The 13,869-nt window shown below is 43.2% G+C and overlaps 1 protein-coding gene across 1 annotated transcript; it reads right to left on the reverse strand.

Annotated features, from left to right (window-relative positions):
- Positions 1–4,183: 4,183 nt before the first annotated feature.
- Positions 4,184–5,237, reverse strand: LOC311079891 (uncharacterized protein; the record flags this gene model as incomplete). Its single annotated transcript, XM_084109613.1, has 3 exons — positions 4,184–4,518; positions 4,609–4,797; positions 4,892–5,237. The coding sequence occupies 3 exons, from the start codon at positions 5,235–5,237 to the stop codon at positions 4,184–4,186; spliced, it is 870 nt and encodes a 289-aa protein (XP_083965739.1).
- Positions 5,238–13,869: the final 8,632 nt, after the last annotated feature.

Here is a 13,869-nt window from a genome sequence, read left to right on the forward strand (position 1 = left end):
TACATTTACATCACACCAAAAATAAAACACACAAACTTATCAAGCATGACTTTGGTTACAGGTTTGGTCAAAATATCTGCAACCATGGATGCTGTAGGACAATACTCAATAGTTATCTTTCCATCTTCAAGTGCAGATCGAACAAAATGATACTTAATATCAACATGTTTACACCTTTGTCGGCATATAGGGTTTTTAGACAAAGCAATTGCCCCTTGATTGTCCTCATAAATTGTCACTGGTGTGTACATACATTCATTGTCCATTCTATTTAGTAACTGGACAAGATATAGGCTTTCCTGTACAGTAGCTGCCAAGGCCATATACTCAGCTTCACATGTAGAAAGAGCAACTGTGGATTGTTTCTTAGACCTCCAAGAAATAACAGGACCAGTGGTAGACAAACTAAAACAGTAACCAGTGGTACTTCTTCTGTCATTTTGGTCTGCTGCCCAATCAGCATCACTAAATGCAAAGAGATTAAGATTTACATCATTTCTCCTATAACACAATTCCTTATTCACAGTTCCCTTTAAATATCGCAATACATGCTTAGCAGCTACCCAGTGTTGGTTCTTTGGTTCAGAAAAGTGTTGTGACAGCTTACTGACAATGAAACCTAGATCCGGTCTAGTACAGGTCATTAAATAGATCAAGCTACCAACCACTTCTCGATACAACTTTGGATCAACACATTCTCCTTCATTATCAAATTGCATTTTGTTTTCACATGGAGTTGACCTTGGTTTACAATTAATCATATCAAACTTCTCCAAGATCTTAATAATGAACCTTTTCTGGTTCATTTTTATTTCACCATCTCCTTGTGCAAAATCAATACCCAGAAAATGTGTAAGTTTACCAAGATCTTTCATTTTAAATCTTTCCTCCAACATTCTTTTCACATTTTTGAGTATCTGACTATCGCTTGCTGCAATAAGAAGATCATCAACCCAAACTATCAATATGATTTTCTCACTTCCAATTTGTTTACTGTAAACACAATGGTCAGCAGGATTTTGAACAAAATCATTTTGAATCAGAAAATCATCTAGCATTTTATTCCAATTCCGCCCTGATTGTTTCAAACCATATAACGATTTGTTAAGTCTACAGACAAGCCTCTCACTTGTTTCTGACTTAACCTCAAATCCTTCCGGCTGTTCCATATATAATTCAGTATCAATAGGGGCATGCAAATATGCGGTCTTTACATCCATTTGATGCAGTTCTAAACCATATTGAGCTGCAATTTGCATTAAACTACGTATTGATGTCATGTCGGCAGTTGGAGAAAAAGTTTCTTTATAATCAATGCCTGCAACTTGACTATACCCTTTCGCCACATACCGAGCTTTGTATGTTGTTCCAACTGGGTTTTCCTTCACTGTGTAGACCCACCTGCCTCCCACTATATTTTTACCTTCAGGTAGTGTTGTAAGGGTAAACGTATCATTCTCTTTAAGAGAGTTCATCTCCTCCTGCATAGCTTTACTCCACAATTCTGACTCTGGTGAACTTATAGCCTCCTTTAGAGTATGGGGTACACCACATGCAACTCTATAACAATAATCAATACTGGTTAGTGCATGGTCATCATCACATTTCACTCTACACTCATAATCTCTCAAATATTGTGGGGGTCTCTTCTCTCTCTGTGGATAACGTCTGCTCTCAACACTTTCTCTTTCACCTGTATTGGGGCTTGGGTCACACGTTCCAGACTTTATGTCCTGGGAATTTATTATTTCTATTATCTCAGGTTTTGATAGGTGAGTTTCAGCACTCTCCCTACGCACTTCATCTTCACACATTGACTGATCTGTCTGAGTGTGGCATTCTGTCCCACTCTTTGTGATAAACTCCACCAACCTACTTTTATTCACTTTTCCTGAGTCTGGATAAAAAACTAGATATGCAGGGCTATTCTTGTCATAACCGACGAAAATCCCTTTTTCACATCGAGAGTCTAACTTTTTCTTGTTCTGTTTGTATGCATAACACTTTGACCCAAATATTTTCATTCTTGAAAGATCAGGCTTCTTTCCAGTCAACATATAGTATGGGGTCTGTCCTACACGTCTGTTAAAACATCTGTTGCGAATAACAGCTGCAGTCTGGATTGCATACGTCCATAACATTTTTGGTAAGTTACTCTCGATTAACATACACCTCGCCATATCAAGTAAAGTTCTCCAGCTCCTCTCAGCTGTCCCATTCTGATGGGGTGAATATGGAGCTGAGGTTTCGTGTCTAATTGCATTTTTACTGAGCAGGGACTGAAATTCCCTGGATGTAAACTCGGTGCCATTATCAGATCTCATACATTTAATTTTACCATAAGGTGAAACATCAGCAATGAACTTCTCTGTTCCTTTGACTGTATCACTCTTTGCTCTCAAAAAATATGTAAATATTGCACCTGAATAGTCATCAGTAAATGCCAAGATATATCTGAAACCATCTTTTGCTATTGGCTCCATAGGTCCAGCTAAATCTGTGTGCACAAGTCCAAGAGGAACTTTTGCTTTTTCATCTGCCTCCCTGTTCCTGCTCTGAACAAATTTACCCTGTGTACACACTTCACATTTCAAATTAGACAGTTCAGTTCTACCTTTGATTTTCATCCCCTTTGTAACATTTTCCAGCTTCAACACATCCTCATAATTACAGTGACCAAGAATTTCATGCCATGTGTGTATATCATAACATCCATGACATTGATCAACATCGTCTGTAACAGTGCTTAAATAGAACAGTCTATCATACACCTGGATGTCAAATGTTACACCGTTCTTATGAACAAGTCTGTTCTGACCTTCTTTGAAAATGACCGTCGCTCCCTGTGACGTCGCTGCCTTGACTGAGAAGATGTCCTGTGGAAAAGATGGGACGTACAGCGCCCCCATCAGCATCGTTTCCACCACTCGACCTTTGTTGTCTCTCAGGCGAACTTTGGCTGTACCTTTCCTCAAGGCGACACCGCTGGTCCTCTCTCCATCAGCCAGCTCTAGGATGTGCTTGTGTGGCTCAAAACTTTCGTCAAAGTCTTTGAACTGTGTGATGTCCCGAATGATATGCGACGTGGCTCCTGTATCAACCATGAGGCCTTTTTCCTTCACTCCGCTGACCAGGACGGCATCCACTTGGCCCACCTTAAAAGCAAAGGTGTGGTCCTCCTCGTCCATCACCCGCTTCGCGTTGTCCCGCTTTCTCCGTCTGCAATTCACATCCTTGTGCGTGGAACTCTTGCAAAGATGACACCACTGTCGCTGTTCTCTATGCTCGCTCGTAGCAGAAGTGCACTCCACAGCCTTATGTCCCTTCTGTCCGCAGTTAAAACAGGTCAATTTCATGTTCCATCCGTCTCTTGCTTTCATCACGCTGTCGTCCTCTGAGCAAACAGCACTAAACTTTTCTGTGCTCTCATAGCTTCTCAGCTTTGTTTTAAACTCCGTGAAAGTTATCGTTTCATCACTTTGAGTTATATGAATGGAAAATGGCTTAAAAGAATCTGGTAGGCCCTTCAGAACCATTGCGATCAACAAGCCATCACTTAAAGTCTCTTCCGCATTTCTCAACGCTGTAATAGCGGTCTCTGCGCGAATGACATAATCTGTGACGCTCTCATTGACAGCTTTCTGGAGAGACGTAAGCTCTGTGTATAAGCTGATCACTCGTGGTTTCCCCTTACCAGCATAGTGTTCTCTCAGAATCTTCAGCGCCTTTCTTCCATCATCCGCTGCATCTCTCATCACGAGGGAAAGACTTTTATCATCCAACAGCTGAATCAGTTCTGCATACGCATCCTCATTTTTCTCTGCGTCTTCTTCTACACCGTCATCATCAGGTGGTTCGCTCAGTATGGTGCTCTTCAAACTGAGCAGACGCAGGTGCGCTAGAAACTTAGTTTCCCACAGTTCATAATTTTTCTCATCCCCGTCAAAGCATAAACGGTTCCACCGGCTTCCAAACTCCTTTCTGGGCCCATAACCTGTTGAAGCTGCCATCGTAACATAAAGGGTAGAAAGCCGGCTAACACATGACGGAGGAATAAACTCACATAGCCATCGGGTTTCGTTTGACTGGCGTGCACACACACACAGGGGCATGCAGTCATTTATTAAGTTGCAACACCTGAACAGCCACAATGAATGAACCACACCCCTTAGGTTCACACCCCTTAGACAACAGTCATAATAAGAGCACACTCAAGGTAACCAATGTTCAACACAATGCCCTCAAGAGAGAAGGCCTCACCCGTGCTTTGGCTGAAGAGATATTCAAGGCCAAGCAGCTCGCCTGACTGGACGGCGGCCGGGGCCCTGAAGTTCTTTTCCACCATCTCACCAAACAGCTGCTGGCAGCGAGAGTTGAGGCGGTCAATGAGCGGTGCAGAGTATACTCTGTTGTGCCGGCCTCTGCCCCCAAACACGGCGTCCGAGCTGCGGTCGGAGTTCCACCTGGCGATCTCACTGATGAGGTAGACCTGGTAAGGGCGTGCCGCACAGTGGGGACCTGAACATCACAACAACAGTATTATCAGAATGATACAAAAGGGACACGTGTTGTTTGCTGTTAAACAAGTATTTTTCCCCCTTAGATTACCTGGAATCATATGGGGCAGCGACTTATGGAACCCCTCCAGGCTGTTGCTCCCACGCAGGCCCTTGTAATACGGCAGGTCCACACCGTTGATGGTCGTGGTGCGGGCAACCCGGTACATGGCCATGCCTGGTGGGTCCTGGATGCATTCCAGGTGTCGCTGCTGGCTGGCCCACATCTCATCAATGGCTGCTGTAAACACAAAAACCCACAGACATGCATGATGAGCTCTTGTCATTTTGCACATAGTGTGTGTGTGTGTGTGTGGGAGGTGTTTTTTTCTTACCAGGGCACTTGAAGAGGCTGACCTCGCTCTCATCCTTGAGCTCTTGAATTACCAGGTGGACAAGACGGAATGTCTCCTGGGCACCGAGGGTGAGACGCCGGACATGATGCTGGAGCTGGTCCCGGGAGATGTAATGCCGGACAACATCCTCGTCTGTCACCACCTCCATTGTGGCTGGGTCTCTGGCCCTGACAGCCGTGATGAGGAGCTGGAGGTCCTCACGGTTATAGGCCAGCACTGCCCCGACCAGCGCCGACTTGAAGGCGGCGCACTTTGCGTGGGCCTCGGTACGCAGAGCAGCATCGAAGCGGTGAATCCAATGGAAAATATCCAGCCTCACCACCATCCCGTCGTCCACCCAAGGCTGGAAGTGCGTCTCCAGGGCCGTCGGACCCTGTGCCTTGCAGCATCCCCGGTCGATCTACAGGATCTTGGGTGCCGGTTGATTGGCAAGCCGGAACCGCTCCACCACGCCACGGCACATGGGACCCAGCTTCTCTACAGACTCCTCGCAGGTGAGGACAAAGGACACGATCTGTGAGAACTCGTTGCCGATGTTGGTGATCCACTCAGCCAAGCCCTTGCCCTCCCCTGACAATTTCTTCACCACCTACAACAAAACAAACAAACAAATACCAAACAGTTTAGTTTTGCATAATGTGGTGTTTCCCTGTGAGTACTTGTATGCCAACACACTTGCCGCCTTTGTGGAGTCAATTTTCAGAACGGTGCCAAACGTGGAGAGTATCTGGCTTCGGTAGTCCTGAACGTTGTCTGCCTCGGCCAGGAGGAAGGCGTGCCCCAGGAACCGCACGCAGGGTAGCTCTTTGTGAAGAGGTGCCGCCTGGAACTCCCCGTGGCCCAACGCAGAGACGATGCCTCCGGGTTCAACCAAGGCCATGAGGTGTGTGGTGTAGAGGTCTTTCCTCTGATAGTAGTCCTCCATGTGGTTCTCCTGCACCTGCTGCCACACCTTAATCATGGTGTTGTCTTCTGTGCGGTCATGCAGGAGGCGAATTACAGTTTTGTCCACCCCATGCTTTGCGGTCAGCACAGCTGGAAACCTGACCACTCGCTCCACCCCTGGCAGCCTTGAGGCATGGTCCGCAGGAAACCACCTCTGTTGCCATGGTGTACCAACTGGACACGTCGCAGATGTGACGTACCTAAAACACACATCAGAGAGAGAGAGAGAGAGAGAGAGAGATCACACATCAATCACAGATCGGCATTCATGTGTGTTAAGTAGTCAATACTGATGTATGCATTACTCTAAACACAGGTGTGAAGAGACTGAGCCTTACCCAAGTGTGACCAGACTTGGAGAGGTGTGTGTTGCCTCTGGCCCCAGCGCACTTTGCACTTATCACCACACGGACACTTCAGAGAGCACCGCCACATTCAAATGGGGCGCCAGAAGAAAAAACGGCCGGAAAAAGGCCTGTGGAGTGGGGATGCCACCGCTAACGAAGCCGGGGGGCCTCAGGGGGGTAAAACCACATTCGGTCAGACTTCAGGATGCGTCACCTTCTAATGACGCCCTTGATGTCCTTGTACATTTGGACAGGCGTAAAGAGCCTTGCTGCTTGCTGCGCTTTGTCTTCTTGCTGGTAGACAGAGGAGACTGCTCGGGACGCTCTGCAGTTGCTGGCACGCTGGTGGAGAGTGGTGGCTGTTCGGGACCCCTGGCGGACACAGGTTGGATGGTGGAGATGGGCAAGAGCTCCCCATGGCTCTAAAAGGTGATGAGGGCATCCACCAAGACGGTGTCATCCAGAGCGTCATCGGACCATGACAAGTGGTAGGTGGCAGCTGCTGCAGGGAACCTTGATTTATTTAACCTTTATTTATTTAACACACCACACTTCTTATTTACATTATTTTTATTTACATTTCCTTGCATTTGTACATGCATACCTGTACATACCATCTATTGTCTACTTTTTTGTATATTTCCTTTTTTTTAAAATTTGTGCTTTTTTTTTTTTTTTTTTTTTTCATATTGTGTATTTTACTAATTCTAATTTTATTCTTTTTATTACCTGTGTCCTGTCACTGTTATTCTGTTTGTGCTTTAGAAGCTTCTGTCACCAAAACAAATTCCTCGTATTTGCAAAAATACTGCTTCAGGGTCTTGGTGGTGATGTCGTCCTCCTTCATGACAAGCCACTGCCTAACAGAGCAGTACGCCTCCTGAGCCATCTTTCGCTCGTGGTCGGTCCCAGCTTGCGGGTCGGCCTGAAGGGTCTTGTGCAGGCTGTACCACTGCCACATCTCCAGGAGCGTGAATGACCTGAAGTGTCCCAGCCCATAAATGGCCCTGTCCACGTTGATCTCGAGATGGCAGGAGACCTGTGGAAGCAGCTGCACATATTTTAGGAGGTAATCCTTTACCCATTCGTCATTGATGGCTTTTCACTCTGGTTGGCGGCTCTGGTTGACAAAGCATAATTTATGAAAAACATACTAAACATAGTTTGATTCTGTTTAGTGCAACATGCTTACTAAATGTATCCAACATCATTTTCCACCAGCCATTTGAAACTTTTGCCATTGTACTTCCCACAGGGTTCCCGCGGGGTCTTAAAAAGTCTAAAATTCTGAACTTTAAATTTAAGGCCTTAAAACGTCTTAAAAACAGCCAGATTTTCATCCGCGGTCTTAAATTTCATTTAGTCAGGTCTTAAAAAGGTTTTACCCTCGTTCATTTCCAGAAACGCTGGCCGCAGAAAGTTACTACAAAGTAGCAAAAAACTATCGAGTCGTAGCCTACAAACCGGAGCTTTAGCAGGGGTCTCCAACACGTCGCTTGTGAGCTACCAGTAGCTCGTGGCCTTTTGCGCGCTCAAGTTCGTTCAAATGTAGGAACGTTCGTTCAAACGTTCGCTCATAATTGAAGCGGAGCATTCGTTTTTTTCCAGGCGCAGCAAGAAAAAAAAAAATCTGAACTCTTCAGAATGCCGCAAACGCACCGCAGGTCATGTGACAGGAACCAACCAATCAGCTTCGCCCTTTCCGTAACAACATTGAAAGCTAACAACATTGAAAGCATTGAAACAACACTACAGCAAGCGTTTTATGGTGGTGGAAATCCATTAGCCACTAAAACTTTTTTGTCATTGTGGAGAGCGCAGTGCATGGTTGCATAGCAACGACAGACGCCACGGGAAAATCGGACCTAATTTGACTATTAGTAATAAAAGATAAGCTAAAGTGCATTGTAAATGTCAGTAATTTATCTTTTTTGACTCATTCTTTTTATAAAAAAATTTAAAGTCTGAAATATGTGAGGTTTATCTTTTTATAAAAACCTTTTTTGTTAAAACTTTACTTTAACTTGTACTTGTTAGTATAACATGTTGCAAGACACTTTTAAAATCTGGCTTTCATTTTTAATGGTATTTTAATGTTTATGAAAACAAAGTGCATATTGATGCTAATTTTATTTGTTATTTGCTGGTTTTTGACATAAAACTTGGTGAATTGATTTCATTGTGTAGTATTAGTACTTTTTAAACAGGATTCTGTGATAACCGTGATAATTTTTGTCACTATAATCATGAAATGAAAAGGTCATGCCATTTCATCTCTAGTTATGATCAACTAATTATGCATTTTTTACAGTATAATATGCAAAGTACAATTTTTTATAAAAAATATATATCTGATTCTGTTCTTTTCTCTGACATGCATTGTTGGGTGTGGAAGGTTACTAATATGATTGCTTTATTCTGTAAATTAAATTGATGCTTTTTCAATTACTGAATTCATTGAAATTAAATGAATTCTTTGATTTGAATATTTTTTTGGCAATGCAGGTCTTTAAGAATGTAGGTCTTAAATTTCAATCTTTATGGTCTTCAAATGTCTTAAATTTGACTTACTGAAACCTGCAAAAACCCTGTCCCAAACGTGATGATCAGTTGACCCAGACACTGCACCTCCGTTGGAGTTGACGTGATCAACCGGCATCTCTTTTTAGTGTACAAAAACAGTAAACTCAAAGTGTTATAAGAACTTAAGTAATACAATCGAAGACTGCAATCTAACATATAGAATGAATGAAACAGTCATGCTAGCGGACGCTTCGTTCTCACACATCATCGAATAAACGGTTAAGTATAGTCACATAGTCATGCATCACGTTAAGCTTGTACTTTGACATAATACAATCGTATTTCTCTGTTTTTACACAATAATATATCATTCTTACTTGCCTTCAAATTCTCAAAACTCTTATTCCGATCTCCGTCAGCAGTTCGCTCTGATTGGTAGTGTACGTTCGCTGGGCCGTAACTGTCTTCGGTCAACGTAGACTTTTGCACTTCGTTAGAGAGAACGTCTGCGAATTCCCCAAATGTGGGAATTTCGACTGCATAATTTCTGGTAGTGGGGGACTGCGTCCGCGCTCTCCCCTGATTTTACTGGTACAATAATAGAATTGAAATGTGCTCAGTTTCTAAGTAGTTACTTCATTTATTTATCATTTATAAGGCTGCGATGCTCTCAAAATTCAGTGGTATCTCTGATATGGACGTGATGACAGTGGATTATTCAGTTAAAGTCCCCCTGTAGTCAATAATTTTATCCTGGAAACTCCTTTGATCATCAAAATGACATTTTAAAAGTTTTCTCCTTGAAAAAGAAATCTTCATGTCTTAAAATAGCTTGAATGCAACTCTACACCAGTGTTTCCCAACCCTGTTCCTGGAGGCACACCAACACTAAACTTTTTCAAACTCTTCCTAATCGATCACACCTGAATCAATTCAGCTCGTTAGTAGAGACTCCAAGACTAGAAATATATGGGTCAGAAAAGGGAGACATCCAAAATGTGCACTGTTGGTGTGCCTCAAGGAGCAGGGTTGGGAAGCACTTCTCTACACCGTTGCCTCATTTAGTATATGCGGTTCTATGAATATGCAAATTAGCCCCGCCTCCATTCACTCACCCCAGCTCAGAGATCCACTCGTTGACCTGATTGGTTTCAAGGTAGTTTGTGACGTCAGAAACACCAGTGATTTCAAACAGCGTTTTTGAGACTGTCTTTGGTTCACTGCAGTTTTAATGAGAAAATACTCAGCAATGATGTTGACTTATGAATTTGCACATGGTTGGTCTTAAAGCATTATTAAAAACATTAAAAGCTTGATTTTTCACCACAGGTGGACTTTAAAAGGGGTAGTTCACCCAAAAGAAAGTTCTGTCATTAATTACTTACCCTCATGTTGTGATTGGCCAGCTCCGCACTCATGTGTCGTGATGCTCACTTGAACAGCGTCAGCCAATAATGAGCCGGCATTCTGACATTGAACCTAGAAGCGCTGCACAGTTTACTCTACGTGATCAGTGTAGGATCTTCTTTCACGTTTTAATGTTCGTTCATGTCTGTAGTGAGTGTGACGCAGGTCTATTGAGTTGTTAATGTATTAACCCCCTCCCCCCTCACCACAGCTTTCTACGCACATTTCTTCAGCCTTTTTCAAATCTGAGATGTGAACAACCGGTGCTAAAGTAAGGGGGGTTTATAACCTTTTAGCCTAAGCCTTATCTGAGTAATGTTAACAATTACATTCTATACAAGAACTCTGAGTAAAAATAATATAATAAAAGCTTACCATCATCAGATTTGCTGTTTCAAAGAGTTCAGTTGCTACTGGTGACCATTTGTGGGTATCGCTTCTCGGCCTTTTGGCTAAGATCAAGTGTAGTATCTGTTCTTATCAGTTTAATATCTGATACGTGCCCTACCCGGGCACCATATATTAAATTGATTTTTGGATCAGGGAGATGGAATAGGGGCTTGCTCCGTCCACTCCACGCATTGACCCGGTATTGCAGTACTTCCGGGAACGGTGCACCCCCCTAAAGTGTGAAATGATAGAAATGTTTGTGTGGCAGTATAGGTTAAGAGAAGTAGTGTATATTGTTGTGTATGGGTGTTTTAAATGTTGGTGATCATATAGTATATGAGTAAAGGTAGAATGATGATTATGTTTGGAATGTTTGCTTAATATTTACAAAATGCTACATAGTGATGTTGCAGACCATCTATGATAAAACCTACAGATTCACATGCAGTTGAAAACAATGATAAACTTTTATGTGAAAAAGCAGTGGGTCACAATTTGGCTTATTAGTCCCATTTTCCCCTGCTGGCAGATGCGGTAACTGCACCATTTCACATGCAAAACGTGTCTCTTGTCTGATTGGTGGAATCGAGTCAAATCTTCTCTATGATTGGTAGGGAGATCTACAGTCGAGTGTTCAGGGAATGTAGACTCTCAGTCGGAAGGTCTCATTGTCAACAGTCAACATATAGTGTGACTTTTTTTGTGGGCGGAGCTTAGGTGGAGGCAGAGCGATTCCCCCGTCCACTTCACTAACGCTAGTTAGCAAGTTTTGTTAGCTTGTTTTTTTTTTAACAATGACTGAAGAAAATTCAGTTTTATCTTAATATGTAAGGTTACTCATTGTCCAGGACCGCAACTTTTTCCGCTTGTTTTGCCTCCAGCCTCCATAATTGTGACATCGGTGCAAAAAGGGTCTAACGACTGTAAAAACAACAAGACCGATGATTTAACAAGATCCAGAGTTTAGAGAATAGATTGAGGGTCTAGATTGTGATGATGAACCATGTGTAGTGAAGTAACGTCTCACCGTGGTTGAGAATGATGTTGCCTTCAGTGGCACCACTACAGGGAACGTGTAGAACTCATACTTACCTGGCAGGGGAGACACCATGATCATGAAGGTGGTTCACCCAGGGCGAGGCTCAGCCATTGCACTCCGGATGTGCTGACCCCTGCGAATTCCCCAAATGTGGGAATCTCGACTGCATAATTTCTGGTAGTGGGGGACTGCGTTCGCGCTCTCCCCTGATTTACTGGTACAATAAGAGAAATGAATTGTGTTTAGAGAATGAGGTATCTTCATCTATGGAAACAGAGTATTGCACTCACAAAGCACTTTATTTTAGTTTTTGTTATTGAATCATGTTTAAGTTGCATTTATAAAGCAAATATATGAAATCAAATGCTTAAATTTCATTCGTATGAAGAATCGAAAGGGGGGCGATGATATATTCCCAGCTACAAAAACATGTGGTGAATCACCAAACTGCTGTGATTGTGCCTGGTTATATGAAGAAATGTGTTGCTGCATGATTGTCATTGTTACATTTTGTCATTGTTCTTGTTGGCATCATGTACTAATATATATATATATATATATATATATATATATATATATATATATATATATATATATATATATATATATATATATTGATGATATATCCACGCAGACACTTGTAGTAGGGAACATCCACCCCATTGATGCTGGTGCTACGCGCCACCCTGTACATACTCATCTCCGGAGGATCTTGTATGCACTCGAGGTGTCACTGCTGGCCTTCCCACACACTATCTATTGCTTCTGTAAAGAAATGAGAGCAAATATTTAAGCATTATACGGTGTCAACACAGTACATGATAACCATGATAACATCCCCATACACGCTATGTGTTTATAATACACGCTAACAGTGGATTACAATATATAGATCACATAGTTTACCTGTGCCTCATATGCCTTGTGCCGTGTTTTCAATATGGAAAATGCTTGTAACAATGTTTTTAAATGTTTGCATCAGATTACTTACCTGCTGACTTGAAGAGGGGGATTCCACTTTCATCAAGCCCTGCCGGACCTTTCATCAATGGCTGTCTGGACAAGACGTAAAGTCTCCTGAACCCCAAGCGTGACTCTACGAACATGGTGCTTCAGCTGTTCCCGCATCACGTAGAGTCGCACCACGTCTTCATCGGTCACCGTGTCATAAGCCGGGTCCTTTGCTCGGACCGCCTTGATGAGAAGCTCCAGGTCTGCGCGGTTGTAGGCCAGCACCGCTCCTGCTAGGGCAAACTTGAAGACCGCGTATTTGGAGTGGCTCTTGGTACGGATGGCTGAATCAAAGCAATGTATCCAGTGAAAAATATCCAAACGCACAACCATACCCTTGTCCACCCACGTCTGGAACTAGGTCTCCACAGCGGTTGGGCCTTGTGCGCTACAGCACCCGTGGTCAACGTACAGGATATGAGGTACAGGTTGATTGGCCTGCTCGAATCTCTCCATCACCCCCTGGCACATGGGTCTCAGACACTCCGTGGATTCTTCGCAGGTTAGAACAAATGAGACAATCTGAGATTGCTCATTGCCTATACTTGTAAACCACTGCGCTGAGCCTTTGCCCTCTCCACTCAGCTTCTTAACCACCTGCGAGACACAAGGAACACCATTCCAGATTGAAATTTTACGTTCTGTATTTTATGTAAGTGTATGCCTATTCAAAAAGGTGTAACTTCTCTTTTTTTTCTTTTTTTTTTATACAAGCGGCTAAATCTATTCTCTTCATTATTAGTGTTCTTTATTACATGTTGTCTGCACTATGTTTGTACTTCTGTACTGGAAGCTCCTAACACCAAGACAAATTCCTTGTGTGTGCAAACACACTTGGCAATAAAGCTCTTTCAGATTCTGATTCTAAATGTCACCTTTTGTGTGTTTACAGAAGAAAGAAGGTGGTCATACAGGTTTTTACTAGTGGAGTAAATGATGAATGATGTAAATGATGATGTTCTAAAATATGTTGTATACACAGTGTATTGCTTTATGTACCTTTTTAGTGGAGTCCATTTTAAGCACGATGCCAAACGTGGAGAGAATCTGGGTCCTATAATCCTGTACGTTGTTGGCCTCTGCCAGCAGGAAGGCATGACGGAGCAGACGAGCAGAGGGCAGCTCTCTTTGAGGAGGTGGAGCCTCAAACATGTGCCCCAAGGCTGGCACGATCCCCCCAGGCTTCACCAGAGTCATCAGGAGGGTGGTATACAGATCCTTCCTGTGGAGATAGTCTTCCACATGGTTCTCTTGAATCTGCCGCCACACATTGGTCATGGTGTTACCCTCGGTCC

The sequence above is a fragment of the Abramis brama genome, assembly GCF_963993115.1.
Source record: "Abramis brama genome assembly, chromosome: 3".
NCBI lineage: Eukaryota > Metazoa > Chordata > Actinopteri > Cypriniformes > Leuciscidae > Abramis > Abramis brama.